Source organism: Electrophorus electricus, chromosome 13, assembly GCF_013358815.1.
Source record: "Electrophorus electricus isolate fEleEle1 chromosome 13, fEleEle1.pri, whole genome shotgun sequence".
In the NCBI taxonomy this organism is placed as follows: Eukaryota; Metazoa; Chordata; class Actinopteri; order Gymnotiformes; family Gymnotidae; genus Electrophorus; species Electrophorus electricus.
In genome coordinates this window covers 38,106-60,371 of record NC_049547.1, presented here as the reverse complement: position 1 = coordinate 60,371, position 22,266 = coordinate 38,106, and the positions used below count along the sequence as shown (strand labels likewise).

At 43.7% G+C, this 22,266-nt stretch overlaps 2 protein-coding genes and 1 pseudogene across 2 annotated transcripts; 1 reads left to right on the top strand and 2 right to left on the bottom strand.

Moving 5' to 3' along the window:
• Nucleotides 1-462: 462 nt before the first annotated feature.
• fam98a (family with sequence similarity 98 member A) lies at nucleotides 463-5,791 on the bottom strand. Its single transcript, XM_027032334.2, has 8 exons — nucleotides 5,478-5,791; nucleotides 4,344-4,492; nucleotides 3,777-3,911; nucleotides 3,362-3,558; nucleotides 3,168-3,248; nucleotides 2,821-2,937; nucleotides 2,232-2,399; nucleotides 463-1,970 (listed from the first exon to the last, which is right to left on the bottom strand). Exons 1-8 carry the CDS (start codon nucleotides 5,513-5,515, stop codon nucleotides 1,242-1,244), a joined length of 1,614 nt encoding a protein of 537 aa, XP_026888135.2. The 5' UTR covers nucleotides 5,516-5,791; the 3' UTR covers nucleotides 463-1,241.
• A 107-nt stretch (nucleotides 5,792-5,898) lies between these two features.
• Nucleotides 5,899-11,734, top strand: si:ch211-195b21.5 (uncharacterized protein DDB_G0284459). The gene is made up of 8 exons (XM_035532929.1): nucleotides 5,899-6,274; nucleotides 6,622-6,707; nucleotides 7,249-7,738; nucleotides 8,217-8,868; nucleotides 9,287-9,363; nucleotides 9,570-9,663; nucleotides 10,238-10,356; nucleotides 10,790-11,734. The coding sequence occupies exons 1-8, from the start codon at nucleotides 6,062-6,064 to the stop codon at nucleotides 11,186-11,188; spliced, it is 2,130 nt and encodes a 709-aa protein (XP_035388822.1). The 5' UTR covers nucleotides 5,899-6,061; the 3' UTR covers nucleotides 11,189-11,734.
• Nucleotides 11,735-21,709: 9,975 nt separating this feature from the next.
• LOC118242364 lies at nucleotides 21,710-21,828 on the bottom strand (annotated as a pseudogene).
• Between the last annotated feature and the right edge of the window lie 438 nt (nucleotides 21,829-22,266).

The following is a 22,266-nucleotide window of genomic DNA, read 5'->3' as shown; positions in this document are numbered from 1 at the left end:
ATGCACCAGGGGAACATGCATGAGCATGCCATAGGCACGAGGGTCACTGCTCCGCTGTCTGGCACGAGGACCAGCCTTAGAAGAGCACGCACTCAGCCTTTGTAAAGCACACGCTACTCTGTGCATTTTCAAACCACACACCACTAAAGAAACGAGTCAGTCATTTCTCCCTTCAAACGGAAAGAACTCCTACTCTAATGCAGATGAGCCGTTACAACACGAGACGGAGCTGCTCCCTTTAAAGCGCGACTATCACCCAGGGTCATCATTACGCGTTAGTTGTGGTTTAAAACTTGGTTATGTGACTAAGTCGCCCCCTGGTGGATAATGCTAGAAAACGGAACGCTCTCACGGGGAAGTTACAAACCGATACTGGTGAACCAATGGCTTCAACATCCCAGCTCAGCACAACATGAAGGCTCACATTTGTAAAAGGGACACATCAGACAGAAAGGACGAAGATGATGTTAACACACTCTGCTTTATTGCTGTCACCATTTGAACATTCAAACTGTTTTTCAAAGGAACACACCCCCTCCCCCCAACAAGCAGCTTTAGGTTCTTCAATACAAATGAGTCAAAGTAATTTTCCCCCACTCAGATAGAAAAGGCAATGCCTACCTTTATCCTTCACCTCTTGTAAGGATTGTTTGTAAACAAAACACTTAAAGCAAAAAGCAAAAAAATGTACTAAAGTCAGTTTCATTTTCAAGGATTGATCAATTTCAGTACCACCACAGAATCTGAATGGAGTTCTAGGACAGTGAAGTCAACTCAAAGTTATGGATGTGCCCATAAATCTGCTGCAACAATCTTAAAGCTTCTCTTCCCCTTGCTGAACAATTTCAGGTATAAGGCTTTTTCAGAAATAACATTAGGTTATCATAACTCAAGCAGGTGACCTAAGCAACATGAAATGTCAAAACCTCGTGTGGCCCAAAAGTTCTTACAGGACATCAACTGCACCTCAGCCACGTACTTTATGAATGAACTTAGGTGTTACAAAAGATGTACTAGGAACACGAGCTTGTTGGTTCGTAACCACACGCATGCAATAAAAAAAGCACACTGTTCTTTCAGCACAGATCCCACCAATGTCGTTTCCAAGGACAAGACAGACGCAGGAACCCTGTTGTCCAAACTGTCCATCTCTGCACGGTGTGTTCTTAAGGCCTGAATCTTTCTGGCGTCTCACCTGATCCCACATGCTCATTGTATCAGGGATTAAAGCACATTTTCCCTCAGCTGGTGTAATATCCCTGTCCGAAGCCTGACTGGTTATACTGGTGGCCTCCTTGTTGAAAGAACTGCTCAAACTGCCCTCCCTGATTAAAATTCTGCCCACCTCTCCCACCCCATCCTCCACTTTGACCCCCACCACCTCTGCCCCCTCTGCCTCTCCCCACACGACCTCCCCGACTGCCCTTCTCTTGCTGGCGGCCTCCATCTTGATAGTGGCTCTCATGCTGGTAGCCCCCACCTCTGCCCTGAGGCACACCCCCACCATAGTAGCCCCCTCCAGGGTAGCTCTGCCCTTGCTGGCCCCCTTGGTAGCCCCCTCCTGAATAGCCTGGCCCCTGCTGGGCTGCCTGATATCCTCCACCTCCGTAAGCCCCTCTTCCTCCACCCTGATACCCTCCTCCATCCTGGTATTGACCCTGGTGCCCACTGCCCGAGCCCTCAGACCAGCCACCTTGTACCTTAGCCCCCCTGTCGCCTCTACCACCCCTCCCGCCCCCACCACCTCTGCTGCCCTGGTACTGCTCGTAGCCGCCCCTGCTTCCACCACCACCACCACCACCACCACCACCTCCTCCTCCTCCTCCTCCTCTTCCTCCCCCACCATAATGCTGCCCTCCACCGCTCCCTGCTGGTCCGTCTTGCCGTTTCTGCCAGGTGGGCATCTCCGGAGGTGGAGGCTCAATCTCATTGGGTCTGCCTCCTCTGTCTGGAACACGACCCATCAAAACCTGCAAGAACATGAAATCAAGAATTCACTTTCAGGAAGACATCCATATCATATGCTTATAACATACAAGTGACTAAACATATGTATACTGGTGTATATTTGAATAAATATATACCATGGTTGGCTTGAAAAGCTAACACATTCCATGTTTATGTCTAAACATCAGGAGTAGATAGAATTCATGTCATCAATGTATAGCACTCACCAAACTGGTGGACTACGAACAGCTCCCCCTACTGCCACGTTAAAGGAGGCGGCTCACCTTGTTGATGGCACAGGCCGTCTTCTCTCTGATGTGGCCGCTGCTGGTACGCAGGATCTTCGACAGGTCGTCTCGGGCCGCCAGCAGGTGGGCCACGCCCACCCTGTCCTTCAAGCCTAGCGCCAAGCGCAGCGGCTGATAGACTTTAGACAGCTTCTCAGCATGCGTCTGCCAACAACATAGGACGGGGAGACAGTGGTCTCAACATGCCCACAGGGCACAGGATCAAACTGGGGATTAGGGCTTTTCAAGTCTAGTCCTTGAATCCAAAAGGTCTTTAGGTGTAAGATTTATGAGCCTGTTCACATATTTTTTTTCTTATTTCAGGGAATTTTATCATGTGAAACACCTCATTGCCTAAAGTGTCTATTTCATATATTTTCAATGCAAACATTTTTACAGTGCAACTAAATCTACAGTGAATAAATTGCCTTAATCTAAATATCTGATCCAGATATACCAAACCAAAGATTAAAAGGAACAAATTATTTTACATGAAAGTGCTGCCAAAGCCACAGGGCAGGAAATTCTGATTGGCCAGGGCAAGAGGTTCTGATTGGCCAGGGCAGGAAGGGGAAGGCAGGGTCACCTTTGCTCTGTCTGACCAACCGAAGGACTGAACCGTCACGTCCAGACGTTTCAACAGCATGTGCTTCCTGACCTCGTACTCGTTCGCCAGGGCTTGGTTGATGGCTTCAATCTTCTCCTGAAAGTGTGAATGACAGGACATAACAGCCAGGATACTTGAAAATGAACCGAGCATTGAATCTTTTTTTTTTTTTTTTAAAGAACAAAACACTATATTGTTGGCTTGCAGTTTGTCAGTCAGAAAAACACATTTTCCAAATAAATGTGAACAGAAAAATACCCACTTCATTAAAATGGCTTATGGTGAGAGTAGACATGTTAATTTGAGTGGTTTATCCTGCTACTCACCCAGTGAAAAGGCCCAAGTGTCTTTTTCAAAAGAGGTTCCCCAACATGAGTGGAGGGAACTCTGGACAAAGCCTCCTTCACCTGTGGAAAGAACCACAAAAATATGTGACCAAAATGGAATGCAGTTACCAAAGGACCTGGCATTTGTTATAGGAGCATGCGTGGGTGCCTGTCCATAATGCTGAAGTGTTTGCCTTCTTCTCAATGCCAGTGAAGAACTGGAACATGGAGATGTTGGCTGGAGGTTTAGACATGCCCAGAGCTACACAAATCCCCTTGAGCTCAAGGAAGAGCTGGCTGGCTCCAGTACTGCTGGCTGAAGCCAGGGACGTTTTCTGTGGATGGTTCACCTGCACCATCCTGGAAGCCTCCAGCTCGGAGATGAGAAACGCTAAAAGTGATAGGAACCAGACAGTTCAGATTCGGGCCGTGCCCTGACATTTATCCATGACGTCAAAAACAAAAACACTTCACGCCAAATGTGAAGCCCACAGACAAGAGATTCTTCATGAAAACCAGGGTAACATAACAGGATCAAGTATTCAGAAGTGTCTCAAGAGGCACAAGGGAACCATGGGAATGGGGCAAAGCGTGGTGTGTGGAACTCACTGAGTAGCAGCTGGCAGTTGTTGGCATTAAGCAGACGATGAGTGACGTCTCCAGAGGTGAGAGTGCTGTAGGGACAACACAGCTCTGACAGCAGACCACTCACCTCCAGCTGGAAACCCTCTGCCTCACTTGGACCTGTGCAGAGTGAACACGTGCACGTCTGAGAAGACTGACAGCAAATGCCACCATACAGTACAAATCTCTATTATTCAACAGACTGAGTAAAACAGACCTTAAATCCTTTTGCTTTTTTGCCATTCAAAACTGAATTGAGTTGAACTACAAGTAGGCAGCTTTTAAACAATACCCAACTGAAGGTAGTTTTAGTACTTAATTGATTCTTGAACATTTCATTTTGTATAACCCATTTTGTCAAAACTCTTTAACCAAGGTACATTTTTAAACAAAAGCACTACTTCTATACTTTTCAAATACAGTTTTAATATGCTTTTTCTTTTTCAAACATCTTGGGAGACTTTCAATGCACTACTCAGACTATCATGAGCTCATATAACCAGGCCAGCAGAGAGAAGCTAGTGTTCTGTTTATGCCTTGTAGCTGACTCACAGTGAGTGGCTTGGACATTCTCCTCCAGTCTGCAGTAGAGTTTGAGCTCGGACACCAGCCAGGCGCACAATTTGGTGAACTCTGGCGAGGCCGCGCCCCCACTGAGAGCTGACTGGAGCGCGCCATCCTCCAGCAGGGGGCCCTGATACCTGCAAATGGGATGTGACACCATCTGACATCAAACAATCATACCATGTCAAACCTGCTACCTGTTGAATCTGACAATTACCATATCACCCTTCTCCCCAGAGAACCACACTCGTGTGGGGCCCTTGTCTACTCACTGAAAATACAAATTGGCTGAATTTTCTGTATTAAAAAAAAAAAAAAGAGACTCATACATGACCAGTAATATGCATTTTGTTTGTCACACATATCCACACACGAGATACAACCGAAACCAAGACAAACCCTGGCAGTATGATGACGTGCCTAAGTAATTCACAGCTTTTTCATATACTAAGCATCACAAGGCTGGTGTCAGGTTTCTGTTCACAGAAGCAATTACAAATACGTGTTCCAGACGTACTTCACAGACCCGTAAATGCTGTCTCACTGTCTTACAGAACCAGAGAGAGAAATAAACTCGGTTGCCCGCGTCAGTCATCCACGCCTAATCTCTTCTTAGTGCCTCGGTCGGTGGGCATCTATTTAATGGACGGGAAATCTTCCTGGGCCCCTCAGACTTTTATATCTTATAATAATAATAATAATAATAATAATAATAATAATGTTTTTACATAAAACAACAATATTGGACGATGTTATCTTTTTTTGACTTAGCTAGAAACTAGGCAAGTAAAGTAATACAGATCAACCAGCTATCAAGAATAACTGACAAATAAAACATCTGGTAGCATATAGCAGCTTCCAGACGTTGCAAGAATATTGTGAAACATATGCACAGCTAACCCAGCTAACCTGCTGAATGCATGAACTTACACTCATCTCTACCGCTCACTCGACTGCATTTCACAGCTCCACGTTTAACCTGCAGTTTGTTCACTAGGGAGAAGAGTTGGGGTTTAGAGTTATAGTTAAGAGGATCACTAGCCTACCACAGAAACACGCCCGGCAACGTGCTAGGGCTAATTTGGGGCAACACTCGTCGACATATTACATTTCCTCACTTACCCAAGATCCTCTAGAGAGTCGAGAATGTCAGATTCCATTCAGTCAAAGCAACAACAACGGAAAATAACCCAAAATCACTAACTGAGATCTACTGTCAAAAAAGCGGCTGCAGGTCCACAATGCTAGGTTGGCATTACGGGGTCCTAACAAATAGCTGTTTGCTGACCTAAATTATACCTGTTTTATTGTCTGTGGAAAATAGAAAATATATTTAATTCTGCTATATTATTACGGATGTATTTGTGAATTGTCCTATGACACTGAATAAAAAAGAAATGTGTGGATATTCGCAAAGCTAGTGAAGCAAATTTGGCTTTCTGCAGGCACGTTGATTGGCAGCAATGCCTACTAGCTCCAGGCCAGCAGGGGGCGCCATGTGTGTGTGTGTGTGTGTGTGTGTGTGTGTGTGTGTGTGTGTGTGTGTGTGTATGTGTGTGTATGTATGTATGTGTAACGGTATGGGCCAAGCACGGAAAGCTAGGCTGGCACTAGCCTGCTAGCTGTATACTTCACTGCTTAGTGAGATAAGCAACTGTGCTGCTGTACTACCGAACAGTGTTGTTCCGAAGCAGCTAGCTTTCAAAATGCATCGCGGAGCGTCGACCCCGGACTACCACCGAGCCCGTTTCCCGCAGCCGTATGGTCAGCCCGGCGGAGCGCCTTTCCCCTTTAACCGTGCCGCCTTTCCCCCGTACCGGGCCGCCCTCGCTCCTCCTGCCTTCTCCAGCTCCCTTCCCGGACACCCGCCCGCCCCGCAGGGTCGCCCCACACTGCCGAAAACAGATGCGTTTTACGAGGTGACGAGTCTCTACTCACTTGGTCTTACTGCGTTCTCTTCTTCCAGTGTGTCTGTCCGGTGTATCTATCCGGTGTACCTGTTCACCTCCTAGTCACTTTGATTACTTTCGATGTAAAGAAAACCAACCGTAGTTGACAGCTCCAGTAATTGAACCTGGCTAGCTAGGATAGTGAAGTACCCCTTCTTGCTAAAGAGCATAACACAGCATCAGTTAATATCATTATTTTCAAAACAGCGCACGACACAAAAGGAAAAAAAAGTGTAGTTATCAAACCATAAAATAGTGTATAGGAAGAGAATAATGGGTGTGAAATAAGGGCATTTTCACACTTAATGTTTTACCAGGTAGCCCCACCAAAGCAGTTTCAGCACAGTCATCCAGCCCAGGGATGGAGCACTCCACAGACAGACCTGCAGAGCTTGGACGTGAGGTACCCAGCCGTAGTCACTAAGTGATGTGTGATCTGTTAGTTGTGTGGTAGGCAGAGGCTAATGCTTGGTATGTGTGGTAGGCAGAGGCTAATGCTTGGTATGTGTGGTAGGCAGAGTTCCAGGAAGTGTGCAACTCTTTAAATCACTGAGGTGCTAGCGAATGGGTTTGCACACTTCATGGTGTTTTGCCGAATTAATTCCTGTTAATGTTTGTCACCAAAATCGACTTTGTCATCCCTTCTCACTTCAGACATGCTGACTGAAGAACATCATGTAGTTTCTCCAGGATATGGTGATACATTTAAAATGACACAACAGTGCAAATACAAGAAATACAGACAACAGTGAAACTATCTAGTACATACAATAAACCCACACTATAAACTGTACACAATACTGTTAATAGTAAAGGTAAGTAATGTGTAACTGTTATTTGTTCTAACAGCTACATTCTCATGCTGCTCACTGTGCTTTAGGATGTAGTTTATTATTCCTGAGTCAGAATCAGTTTGAAGAAATCTCTTGGATATATTTTTACAGGAAAAAAGCAGAAGAATTCCTAAGAATCCTGGAAGCCCAAGACAGACTCGAACTGTCCACTGAAAAGTGTTCCAGAAGGGAGGATGACGATATTAGGGATGCCGGCTCCAGTACGCGGAGCAAAAGCCGAGCGAGAAGCCACACTCGCAGTAAGAGCCGGCACTGGAGCAGGAGCCAGAGTCGGGGCCAGAGCCGAGGAAGTAGTCGAAGTCGGAGCCGGAGTCGTGGCAGAAGCCGTCTGAGGGCAAAGAGTCGTGCCCAGAGCCGCAGCCGCAGCCGTGGCAGGACTGTGGTGAGGAGTAAGAGCCAGCCACGATCTGACACCAGAAAGGACCCTCACTGGAGTACCAAAGAATCCAGCCACAGCGGTGCCAGCACAAGTGGCCGAGGGAGCCCACCAGACCTGCTCCAGGGCCTGAAACACGTCCTGCAGAGCAAGGACCTTGAGCAGCATCTTTCTGTGGTGAAGAGCGCCCTATTGAGGAACCAGGTAATGATTTCTGGAGTGTAGCCCAATATATGGTCAAACACACATTCAATTCTGATTATTTTGTTCATTGGAAAGATTTGTACATATATTCATCAACAAAGGTTTTGTCTTCTTATTGTGTGAGCTGTTCCATGATTTGCTGTTAGAACTCCTTACTGTTTAAATCTCAGCATCATACAATGCCATAGAAGAGTCCAAAACATGCTATCTTTTATTAATATACAATAATAAGAGAGAATTTTTTTCTCTTTCCCAAAAGTCTTTGTCTAACATTGATGTGAAGGCCCATATTCTGTCCTACCTCTCTTTTCCATTTTCTTTACCGTGAAGCCCATGATCTCCATTCCTGAAATTTAATTTTTCTATTGTGATTTTTTTTTTAAATGTTGAATCTTTTCATAAGTGTAATTATATTGCTGATCCCTACTTACTCATCACTTGATATGGTAAATATTTATTTGTTTATTTACTTTAACAGATCTTGGATGAAGTGCAAGTAAAGCAGGAAAGTCAACCTGTGGCGGAAAGCTTGCAGAAGCTTGCAGAACTCCCACAGAAGCTATGGGAACCCGAAGCACTCTCTGACTTTGCCCAAAGTACTCTCCTTCCTCACGAGCGGGTCAGTGGGGGCGGCAGTTCTTTCGCTCGGATCCTGTCCTGGGACGACCCCAGCCAGCAGCTGGAGGTCAAGCCCATGTTTCCAAGCATTGAGGATGAGGAGGAATTCCTTTATGGAGAAGAAGAAGGGAAGACGAAGCCCCAGGCTGTCACTGTACCCTTAGCCCAGAGCAGGCCTTTGCAATCCCCCATGGAAAGTCTGCTTTCTTCAGCAGAGTCTCCATATCTCAGTAAGACAGTCCTGAACCAGGGCCCAGGGTTTCAGGAGCCCCAGGTTCAAGCCGTGTCCAGCCGGCAGCCTTTGGCCTTAGACCCCACCAGGGTCACCACGGAGGAGTGCGAGAAGGTAAAGAACCTGCTCAAGACCATCGGGTTGAACCTGGGCATGGCAGACATCAGTAAAATGGCAGCTAGGCTGAAACAGAAGCAGGCGGAGCAGAGAGGGGCTCCGCCCACTGCGGGGCTAGCGATCCTCAGGCCGGCCCTGGAGACCATGCTGTCTGTGTCTAAAGGTAGCAAACCCGTAATGAGATACAGCCACACTCCCGTAGACACACATGCCCCACTTATTTAAGCATATTACACTTGTATATAGGAGGTAAAACAAAATGAACTAATGTTGGTTAAGAATATTAAGTGAAGAAAATGAAATAAATGGATTCAAATATTTTTGAATCTGTATAATCAAGGTGAGTAATGTGCCTTCAGTATCAAATTTTGTTAGGAAAGTTCAGGTTATAATTCACATTATAAATACACAAAAGTCTTGTGTTGAAGTACGTTGTAATATGAATGTGGATATTTAGCTAATGATAGCTGTGTAAAAACTCATATATTTGTATCAGATTTTCATTTGGGACTCACTGAAACCCTTAAATGGTTTGGAAGCATCAATGTCTCTTACAAGTCCGGATTGTCTGGTTTTTTCAGCACCCAAGTCTGAGGACAGCCGGAGTAATCGTTCTGGAAGCAGCCATTCCCACAGGGACTCTGACCGCACAGAGAGGGTAAGGCCTCTTCCCGGCCTGGTCACACTTGGAGAAGTGCAGCCAATGTTCTGCTGGTCTTTTCTCCAGCTCCCCTAATGCCCTGGTGGTTTTGGTCTTTGATGGTGTTTTGTGTGTATTTTTCTTTTAGAAAACTAAATGCACCGATATATATGATTTGCTCGACTGTGCTGACACCACAGTTGTGTGTGTGTGTGTGCGTTTAGCGGCGTGACGAGAAGGAGAGGAGAGAGAAACAGATCCACATGAAGCGGAAGGAGTACCTGGTGAAGGAGCTGGAGGGACTGCTCAAGCAGGAGGGTGTGTACACACACACACACAAACACACACACACAAACACACACACACACACACACACACACACACAAACACACAAACACAAACACACACACACACACACACACACATATACACACACACACAAACACACACACACACACACACACACACACACACACACACACACACACACACACACACACACACACACACGAATGAGAGTAATGTAACTTCACATACATTGATGCTAATCTGTCTGTATCAGCAAAATAAAGCATAAATACAGACAGTGTTTATGGATCATGTGGATAGCAACATTGCTAATAGCCATGCCATGAAAACCCCTGTGACTGCTGAGTAGAATGGAAAAGGAAACATGAGCTATTTGATTATATGGGCAGGAAATGGCCGTCATTCTAATATCGAAGAAGTACCAATGTGGTACCAATATTTTTGTGCTGCAGGCATAAGACGCATTTGATAACCAGATTCAAACATTCTGTAAGACTTTTAAAAGTGTTTGTGTCAGCTAATACATAATGCAAGGCATTTCTTTGTTGAGCTTTGATAACGTCCATCCATGTTACCATGGCAGGATCGGGAGACTTGATCCCAGTGATTGGTTTCTTTTGCCAGCGGTGTGAGGAGTTCTTCGGGGACCTGACTAGTGCCGAAGGACACGGCGCCTGCCACGAACGGGACCCCATGCAGAAGGTCTGACCCCAGATGAGCTGCTTCCCACTCCACTACGACATGAGACATGTGCTTGTAATGTTTTCTCTTTCCAGAACAGCTCCAACAGGGCTGACCTCCATGACTCACAGGCTGACTCACATAACAATGGGCTGCTTGTGCTGTTTTTGTCTCAGCCAGTACAACCCTAAGCCTGTAGGTTACTCTGGAGAAATACAGGTGCTAAATGAATAAATGTGAATGATGGAGCTATAGTATAAAATGCTTTACCCCAGGGATCCAGGGCATGAGAGCAAGGGTGACTATGGTGGCTAGTGTTAGTAGGGTGAGTAGGACAAGCAGACTGTGTAGGAGGAGGCTTGGAGATGTCTGGTTTAAGATGGTTGGATGGCTGGATTAAGATGGTGGGCGGAGCAGAGCTCTCACGTGTTCAGTATCTCTCCTCTCTCTTCAGAAGGCCGTGCAGGAACAGCCCAAACGACATAAGGACAGTAAGAAGTGCGGAGAGCCCCAGCCTGGCCAGCACCCTGCACCGCTACCACGGGATGGAGAGAGACCCCTGTCCAGGGACGCCAGGCCTGCAGAGTCACGCAGCCATCGAGAACAAGAGCCTGGCGAGCGCAGTCCAGACAGGAAGCGTCCGAAGGACAAGAAGAGCCCACCCTCGTTTTCCTCGCACGGGCGGGACAGCAAAAAGACGGGTGAGGACAAGGGTCGTAAACAGGAGGGCGGAGAATCTACCAAGAGCGAGAAAAAGAAAAAGAAAAAAGAGAAGAAAATGAAGAAGAAGGAGAAAAAAAAGGAGAAGAAGAAAGAGAAAAAAAAGAAGGCGGAAAAAGCCGCCAGTGAGTAGAGGGCCTGTGCGGCGCTCCAAACGCTCGCGGCCTCACACGGGCCGGACGCTGGCGACGGGACGTCTGCGTGCCACTGTGAGCCTGCCAGGAGTTCATCTGGTACACCTTCATCTTCAGCTCGCTGTTCATCAAACTACCTGAATGGTTCAAACATCATTCAAGATTCTGAAATGACAAAAGAAAACAGTTTGTTGTTAACCAGACTGGAGTTGAGGGGGTTGTGAGAGCCACAGATACACACACGCATACACAACACGCATGTACAGCACACACGTTTATAACACACATGCGTCACACATACGTCACACACACAAATAACACACGTACAGCACATGTACGGCACACGTATATCAAACACATACAGCACACATACAGCACACATACAACACACCTACGGCACACATACAGCACATACATAAATCACACGTATATTACACGTACGGCAAACACACTTCCCTTTGAATTATAAGGTGCTACATTGCTGCTTTTGTTTCTGTTCTCAAAGGGTTTTTTGTTCTGAAAAATAAATGCTGGTGCTTAAAACAGTTGCAGGCAGTTTTCTTATTACTGTTCTCATCACAGCAGCAGGTCAGATTCTGCAGAACTGAACTTGCTCTCTCCGAGGTTCTGAGTTTTCTATCACTGAATAGAAAGTACATTTGCAGTAGGCTGACACTGGAGTTCCCTTTACTGAAACAAAGTGGAGACAGTTATTGGGCCAATAACACTTTTCACGGAATAATCTGAATTGTGTTGACCATGTTTCTTACTTTACATTAGAAGTGTGCAGCCAACTGAAAATTGTTTTACAGACACAGCCACACGCACAAGCATAGCGCAGCTCAATTTTTATGCACCAGTGATTAAATGTGCAAGTGTGTATATGCAAGTTTAAATTATTATACACAAATGTAAGTAGTATGTATGTGCTTTCATATTTATTTTCATATTTCATGTTTCATATGTATGTGAAAGTATTTACTATATATGCGCAAGTAGTGTGCGTGTGTGCAAGTGTTTCCCTGATTTCTCCCTAATCGGCCCCTCATAGTTCAGTAGTAATGAGGCTAGTTAGATTTTACTCAGAATTAAGTACACTTTGGGATGTTATATATATATCACAGTTTCCGGTGGTAAGCCATACATGGTTAATCAATCAAGGCTGAGGAACCTGTTAGATTCACTGTTTTAATGACAACTGTTTGCATTGCCAGTTGTTGCTATAGCAGCAATGAAATTAGGAAATTCAGAGAAAAATAACTCATCTACACTCTTGGAACTTTAGAACCCCATATTTCCTGTGGCCTAATATCACACATATAGGGAGTCCCATGAACACCTTTACAGATCAGTCTGTGGAAAGACTGAAGAGGACAGAAAAAATGAGCCGTTTCTGGAGATGGTGTGCTGGAGGCATCAAGAATGAATATACAGACAAAGGATGTGGAGGGTAAATGTAAATATAATGCCACTCAACCTGCAGTTGCTGGTACTGCCACTCACACCTGCAGTTAAATTCCTTTTTTGTCTTTTGCTCTGTGTTGTCACCTCTCTCACAATAATTCATACTCAAGGTTTTAGAAATCGAATTTTTTTTGGGGGGGGTATATGCCATTTCCTGTTATTTGTGTAGAATACATACACTTTAACTCTGGAATCCACACAGTTTTATAAATGTGGTCACCGAATAACATCAATTTATTTCTCCACTATCTCGCTCTCTAATTTTAAATGTCTGTCTGTCTGTGTCCATCTGTTTGTCTTTCTGTGTGTGTGGTTCTGTCGGTAGCGGGGCCTGTGGCTTGATTTGAGTGTTTCCGGTGTGAGAAGCAAGAGTTGGAGAATCGTTTGTTGGAGCAGCTGAAGGAGCTGAGGGTGCAGAAGCAGAAGAAGCTCCAGGTTCTGCAGGAGATACTGCAGCATGAGCAGCAGGAGGAGACAGAGCTCCTGCAGAAACAGCAGGAGGAGGAGCACAACAGATCCACCAAGAGTAAGTCCTTGTCATGGACTGCTCCGCTCCCCACTAGTCACGTGGTTCAGCCCGCCGCGTGCAGTGGGAAGTCTTTGTTGTTGTCTTGTTTGTAGCCACGCCCTCCTTGTTAGCACACACCTGCACATGGTTTAGTGTTGTGCGTCTATATGTATTTAAACCCCCTGCTGGTGTGTGCAGGGTTGTCAGTTATTGATCGTTAGTGTTTGTGTTCACAGTGCCTTTGTCAAAGTTCATGTTAGTTGTCTGTGTATTCATGTTTACCATTTATGTTATGTGTGAGTGCCATTGTCTTCTGTGTTTTTCAATAAATGTCTGTCTGCATCCTGCTCCTTGCCCTGCGGCACTCAGGCCATTACAGTCCTATGGAAATGCAAGAATGCTAACATAGCTTATAATGAATGTTAGCCTTAAGGAGATAGTAAAAGTGATACTAATATATGTTCTATGTATAGTAGTATATATAGTATGTTTTATATATCCAGTAGTAATTATACTTGCTCTGGCAGATTTGAAGATGGCCTATGAACAGGAGAATAAATCTATGGAGGAAGATCTTGAGAAGCTCAGACTGTCACTGCAGGTAGAGATCCCTTATAGTGTCAGTACACATCCACCAGTACCTCCACCTTTCACTTATAGCGTCAGTACACATTCAGTACACATTCCCACCTTTCCATTGTTGTGTGTGAGTGAGAGTGAGAGTGAGTGATACCAGCCCATAGAGGAGGACATTAAGAGTCTGAAAGTGGCTCTGGAGAACCAGGAGATCCAAGATCAGCACGATCATCTGGTAAAACTATATACTCTGTATGTAGTACCTGGTTTAACACTATACCCTATGTATGTTTTAAGTTGCAGTTGGCTCATCATAAAACATATACATGTGTATATCAGCATACTCTAGTCTGCAGATGTGAAGAAATTAAACAGAATCTGTATCTGTGTATATGTGTGCCCCTCTGTGTGTGTGTGTGTGTGTGTGTGTGTGTGTGTGTGTGTGTGTGTGTGTGTGTGTGTGTGTGTGCGCGCGCGCGTGTGGAGAAGCATGTTCTGGTTCTCCTGCAGTAGAATGCAGCACCAAAGGCGAGGAAAGACCTGCATGTGGCCAAATCCAGGTCTCTACATCTCTACACACATCAGCATGTGGTATGAGCAGGACTAAGACCTTTAAGGGAGACCCCTTTAAACCTTTAAGGGATTATCTGTTCAGAACATCCTAAAAGATTCTAGGAAAGTTCTTAAGGTATGTTAGTGTTATTCAAATGAGTTCATGAAAGTTTGTAAGGGTTTTGTTAGGGTTGATTGAATGAGAGCATTCCAAATAACCTCTATAAGGCTTCATATCATAAGCTCTGTTAGCTTCACAGATGTACTATACCTGTAGCCTTTAACAGCAGGCTACACATCACACCACATCTCTTCTGCCCTCAAGCGGTTGGCGGAGTAGATCGCTAACCTACAGGAGTACCCGAAGAAAGTGGTTAGCGAAAAGAAGTATCTGAGCCGAACCAACGAGGAGCTGCTCTGGCAGCTGCAGACGGACCAGCTGAGCCCACAGACATCCCCCAACCAGTCTGCTCTACAAAGGCCCCCTGTGGACCCTGCCTCATGTGCTTGGTCTGAAGGCTCTGGCAGGTTTAGATTTTGTGAATTTACAATGGCAACCCTCACCCCAGTTGCCGTGGATGAGCAAGAAGCCAAGGGTGAGGCACTGGCTGGCGCTTGTTAAGCACTGCTATTGTTTCCTTTGATTACTGTTTTCCTATGATTCAGTTTTCACTGAATAAGACAACAACTATTGTTACTGAGGCAGGCTGCAATGCAGGCATTTTAAGATAATATGACCCAGGTATGTTCTCTGGACTGTCTGGGTCTTTTATAGATTTATTTTTTAATTCATGTTGGAATTTATGTATTTGTGTATTAGGTTTTGCATTGGTTTGGGTCAGGGGTCAGTCTTAGGTTTGGTGTTTACACATCGAGCCGGTTATCTATATGTGTTGGGGAAACAAGAGAAATGTACTGCCCTGCATGGGGCTTTTATTTTACTCCCCCAATATTAGTGATTAAGGGGTTTGCCAGGTGTATCTCTCTCCATGTGCCTGTGAAATGTGCTTTAGGGAGTCACATTATTGTGCTTAGGGGTTTGGGTCAAAGGGTCGTTTTAGTTAATGTATGGGGAATTTGTAGGACACGTCATCAGTAGTGTACCTCAGAATCATTGGATGTTTTGGCCTTTCAAACACTAGGCACCCTCCTCTGAGATGGAGAGATTTCCTACAATTCAAATGTTAATTTTCAGAAAGATATCAAGCTTCTACTGCTTTGGACTCCATGGGCGGGCGGGGGGGGGGGGTTACACCAATAGCGGACTGCCTCCTCACCTTCCACAAGGTCCCAGAACAGCCAGGCTTCTACAATCAGTGCTCCCTCGACCGATCTGTTTGTTAGCTATGGAAGAGTCTATTTTATTCATACATTTTCGATTCTCAGTTATCTCCCTCTCTGTTCTCTATAGGAATGATTGTAGAGGAGATTGACATCTTTCTAATGCAAAAAACCACTTGATTCTAGGTGCTACCATTCCTGAGATATTAGTTTTCAAAGTCTAAAATAACAGATTGTTTTCAATAGGCATTTAACCAACAAAACTTTCTAAAATGCACTTAGGTCTCTAACGTTTAATTTACTACCATTTTTAGGGTGTCACAATCCAATTGTGGTATAAACCAAGAATGTTTTTCCTAGACTAGGGCTCAAAAGTTAGGAGGGTTGTATAATTTACTTGCCCAGGGGCCCAACAGTGGCATCTTGAACCAGCAACCTTACAATTACAAGGAAAGTACCTTAACCACTGAGCCACCACTGCTGCACACAGTAGGAGCAGACACAAGGTTTGACAAAACTTGAAGAGGGCCACATACGGCACGTCCACATAATAATATTTTTGGACTGTATCCGATTGTGACAGATTCAACCCAGCCCAATAGTCTTACCACACCCAGGCATAGATCGCCCTCTCCTGAGTACTGATAGATGGCACCTGTTGCTCTCATCTGTTTCCTTTATAGCCTTCCATTTTCCTAGTCCACCTTGCGATGTATTGCTCCACTCAGATGTATACCAAGTGTTCTATTCCCCAGTTGCGATTCCTGGCTACCTACCTGCTTCCGTCCTAGACTACGCCTTGCTCCTAGCCCTTTGGATCACTCTGGACTCTGCCTACCGGTTTCAACCTTGGATTGGACTGACAACTCCTTTGCATCATGATCTCCCAGCTTCCAACACCAATCCTACCAACTCTCAACGTAACCCCTACATGTTTGTTTACTCTAATAAACTCTCGCATTTGGATCTATGTCTACCTTTGTCCTGGTGTTTGTGACACCCATAGACTTGTGTATAGAGTCGCAGATTGCAAATAACAACAGAGGAACTCCCTCATGCGTCTTTATCCATTTTAAAAACAGTATGTTCTCAACATATTCATTAATGTTTGGTGAACACACTCCAGAGCACCTTGGGAATTGGGGTGGTAAGCACTGAAGAATTGGTGCTGTATATCAAGTTCACATGTCACCTGGGAGAACAGGTGTGACGTCAAGTTTGTGCCTTGGTTGGATTGTATAACTTTGGGCAATCCAAAGGTAGTGCAGAACTTAATTACAGCTCTGCTTACTGTTTTGGATTTTAGGGATCAAAGGGAAATAGCCTCGAGGTACCTGGTAGTAGCACACATTATAGTCAATAGGTAGCAATTACCAGAACGGGAATTTGGCAAAGGGCCCACATAATCAACCAACACCCTTTCAAAGGGCTCACCAATGGGGCACAGGAATGGGGCACAGAGCAGCGGACGGAATGACCTGATTTGGTTTTCTGACCAACTGGCATGTATGGCATGAATGACAGTGTCTAACATCACTCCTAATCGATGGCCAAAAGAAATGTTGTAGAGTGGTTTTTCCCTGATACCTAGGTGTCCAGACAGGGGATGGTCATGGGCTAGTGATAATATGTGTGATTGGTATGACGCAGGAAGAACTACCTGGGCTACAAAGTTACACTTCTCATCAAAGTCAGACTGAACCCATGTCCTTAATAAAACACCATCTCAAATGAAATACGTACTCCGATTAACCCGTCGGTTTGTTTTCCCTGTCAACTAACTTAAAGCAACGTGTCAGGGATTCATCAGATCTCTGAGCAGCAGCTAAGTCGGCCGACTCATCAGATCAGGTAACATGGGGGTGGTTGATTGTTGGGCACACGAATGGACACAACTACTTTCATGCCTGAGCGCAGGTTGGCACACAAACAGGAAAGTGATTTAAAACTAAGTTCCATACATAGCCATATAGATGGCTAACAGCTACAAAAACTGTAATGTGTCAAGAAAAGAGTGTAAAAAAAACTTAAGCCACAGGGACATTCACCATTAAAGAACATCAGGATGTTTTACAGGGCAACTGAGCTTTAAGGGTCTTGCTCAGGGGCCCAAACACAGTAACCTGTCAGTGGTGGGACTTCAAATGGCAACCTTCTGATTACTAGTCATGTACCTTAACCACAGAGCTACCACTGCATTTGACTGACTGCCACTGTTCTGGAAGGTAAAGGTTTCTCTTTATAAAGAAGTAGTAAGACAGAGATAATCCTGTTTACGGCTAAAGTAATCAGACAACTAATTCACTGTGTTTAATCAAACCTTGTCAATCTTACCCTAGAAAATCCCATTTTGGCTTTTGGACAATGTGGAAAAGACACACTGAGTAGGACAATGAAACACTGTATCTGCTTACATACAAATACACACACACATACGTCAGTTACGACATGTTCCAACAGCCTGTTCCTGAGAGCCATAACAACAGAGTCTCCATTCTCCCACTGGACCCCTCAGTTTTCTGCTTGATGTCTGTGTTCAATTTATCAGAATGTTGCCTTAATCTCTCTGGAGAGAGAACTGGTCTAAAACATTACAACAGGTAATAAATATCACAAAGTAAAACATTTTACTTGCCAACATATTAAAATAATGTCATTCTTTGTTCAGATTCTAAAGCAGAAATTGAAAGTCAAGGCTACTATGAACATTACACACACATACAGTCTAAAGTTTAAATAATGTAGCAATTTTGCACAAGTGCCAGTGTAAACCTTAGTTCCATTTCTCTGTATGACAAATGACATGCAGTGCCTGAACATCCTTCTCCTTTTCTGCATGCTGTGTGATGCAATGAGTGCTGATTTTTATGAAAACATATTTGCAGCACACTGTCTGTGTAAAGTACTTGAATGTACATAACAGATATGTGCACATGGGTGTGCAGCTCATCTGCCTTGCACTGTCCACACCTGCAGCAGAGCTCCCGAGCACAGTGATAGATGAGGGCCAGAGTTACAGGCAGCCCCGCAGGCCCGACAGGGACTCATCACTGGGATCAAACTCAGCTCACTCTCCTTCCCTGTACACACCTGCAGTGGCCAGCCAAGTTTTGCTCAACACTCAGCACACACAGCACCCAAGCTCAGTATGAGGAAATGCTTGACTGTGAAGAACCACACCTTCTTAATCAGCCCATAATGTTCCATGAATAAAACTATATATCTAAGGGAAGAGAATTAAAGAAAAGAAAAAGACAAAGGTCATATACAGCAAACTTGTAGCATTACCATCTGAAAAGAATGCAAATATAACAAGTTTAAAAGCAGTTTGTGAGAATTTTGTGAGAATCTGAAATCTCTACTCATGTCAAGCACCTTTGTGTTTGTTCTTTCCAGCAGGATGGATGTCATGTTTTCTGTTGGAGGCTGTTCACCTGTGACTACTCTGTAAATCCAGAAACAATGAGATTTAAGAATAATGTCAGGTCTTTCACTTCTTTTGTGCCACTCAACTAGGTGTAGCTTCCAGTAGGTTTTGCTGTTATTCTATATATCTACAAAATATTTTAGATAGTACTACATATACGTATTAGTTGGGGAAAACTGTACAGACTTTGGTAAATGTAGCTTTAAAATTGTTTCATGTAGGTTATGGCAGACATAAATCAAGCATTCATGTATATGCAAAACATTGATGAAAATATTTAACCATGTTCCTGCATTGACCAGTGGAGAACGTGAGGTGACATTGTAAAACACAGTAGGCATCAATCTGCGATTCAGTTCTGCTTTATATAAAATAGGATAAAGCATGCGGTCCCTTTGGAGTTCAATTACATTTCCAAGAAGTCATCGGTATGGAAATGCATTTGTGCTTAAGCATGCGCGCTTAATCGAAAACGTGACGAAAGAACAGCCTTTCTAAAGAATACTACATAAAGCCCAAGTGAGCTTTTATTTACATTTTCAGTTTAGCAAAGTTGGAGCTTGATTCACACTCCACACACACTATGGTTGCCGGGAAGACCCATCGCACTGCAAATCCATAAAGCATACTCATCAAAATGACAACACATGCGATACATTTCACAAAAGTGCAGCAAATACACAAAGCACATCCATCAAAATGACAACACAACCCGGTGCAACTTCAGAAATGCTGCAAATCCATTCACAACACAACAGAATTGCTATGTGCAGAAGACAGAGAAAAGGTGGAATTCTGAGACCAGCGCGAAGTCTTTGGGAAGTGAAAAGTACGTTTTTCAGTTACCATGGTTTTATCATGATATATGTGATACAGAATGAAAGACCGGCCTATTCGTGCGTATTTATTTATGATAGGCTGTACATAACGCAGCCTTAAAAACGATGATAAAAATCTCATTTAACACAATCCATGTTCTGTCTAAATATCTGGCTAGCTAGCTACTATTTTACAATCCCATTCAACCTAATACTGTGTAATACAACTCTGGTTCCTGACTAAATACAGACAATTAAATTGTTATTTATTTCAAATAATATTTTGTATGCATGTAGCTATAAACATCACAATTTAGATTAGATCTAGATAGTTTACCAGCATGAACGTTTACATTTTCATTTTAGCGGCGTTGGAGCGTGACCCACAACTCCGATGGCCAGGAAGACCCATTGCATTGCAAATGAAAAAAAAAAAACATGCTGTAAATACATAAACCATGTTTATCAAAATTAAAACACATGCGATACATTTCACAAAAGCGCTGCAAATACACAAAGTATATTCATCAAAATGACAACACGCGCTACATTTTGTAAACACAAGCAACTTCAGAAACATTGCAAATCCCTCCAATCCCAACACTTCCTGGCTCTAAGAGAAACATGGATCACCCTGAGAACTCGGTGACCTTGGCTGCCCTGTCCTCTGCCTTTTCATTTACCCATTCTCTGAGGCATTTCGGCAGGGGTGGTGGCACAGGTTTACTATTGTCTCGAGAGTGGCATTTCACTCCACTTTCCTCTTTCCAACTTCCTCTTTCCAATTTATCTTTTGAATTTCATGCCATTAGAGGGTCTTTCCCCACCAAACTTCTTATTATTGTCATTTACTGCCCTCCATGTTTCCTAGATCACTTCATTGATGAGCTCGACATCTTCCTGAGTCAATTCGCCATCGAAGGAAATCCACTCATTCTCCTTGGAGACTTCAACCTTCCATCAGACAAGATACATTCCTCCTGCATCCTTCCGCTGTTGAGAGCATTCAACCTCACCCTCAACCATTCTCCTCTGACTCACAAAGTGGGCAATGTTCTAGACCTGATCTTCACCTGTACCACCACAACATCCATAGGGTTAGGGTTAGGGTTTAGGGTTAGGGGTTAGGTGGCCTAAGCTTACAGCAACTGGTAGTCCCAGGTGCTAACAGATAGTATTTGATTAATCTCTGCACTTCACATTTAAGCATATCAGTTAAAGAGTAAATTAAAGAGATGCAAGAAAAACTTATAGCATCTGGTATTCTCAGTGGCTAACTGATTTTTTTTAATTAATCACTGCACTTCACATTCTAGCATGTTACCTTGAAAGTAAATTAAAGTGATGCAAGAGAAGCTTACAGCAACTAGTAGTTCCAGGTGCTAACAGATAGTATTTGATTAATCTCTGCACTTCACATTTAAGCATGTCAGTTGAAGAGTAAATTAAAGTGATGCAAGAAAAACTTATAGCATTTGGTATTCTCAGTGGCTAACTGATTTTTTTTATTAATCACTGTACTTCACATTCTAGCATGTTACCTTGAAAGTAAATTAAAGTGATGCAAGAGAAGTTTACAGCAACTGGTAGTTCCAGGTGCTAACAGATAGTTTTTTTTAATTAATCACTGTACTTCACATTCTAGCATGTTAGCTTGAAAGTAAATTAAAGTGATGCAAGAGAAGCTTACAGCAACTGGTAGTCCCAAGTGCTAACAAATAGTATTTGATTAATCTCTGCACTTCACATTTAAGCATGTCAGTTGAAGAGTAAATTAAAGTGATGAAAGAAAAACATAGCATCTGGTATTCTCAGTGGCTGACTGTTTTTATTAATCACTGCACTTCACATTCTAGCATGTTAGCTTGAAAGTAAATTAAAGTGATGCAAGAAAAGCCTACAGCACCTGGTATTCCTAGGTAGGGTCCCAACTCAGTACTAACCAGGCCCAAACTTGCTTAGCTTCCAAGGTCAGAGGAGATTGGGCGTTCTCAAGCTGGTGTGGCCATAAGCCTTAAATGCCTTATCAAATTGCCTATTCATAGCAAATATGATCAATGACCAATCTAACAATTTTTTTTAATTAATCACTGCACTTCACTTTCAAGCATGTTAGCAGGAAAGTAAAGTAAAGTGATGCAATAAAAGCTTACAACATCTGGTATTCGGAGGCACTAACAGAGTTTTTTTATTAATCACTGCACTTCACATTCTAGCATGTTATCTTGAAAGTAAATTAAAGTGATGCAAGAGAAGCTTACAGCAACTGGTAGTCCCAGGTGCTAACAGATAGTATTTGATTAATCTCTGCACTTCACATTTAAGCATGTCAGTTGGAGAGTAAATTAAAGTGATGCAACAAAAATTTGGGACTGAAATCTAGGTGTGGAGAGAGTCTGTGACTTTTTGTTGATTTCTGTATTTAAACAACAACTAAAAACCAGTCAGTGA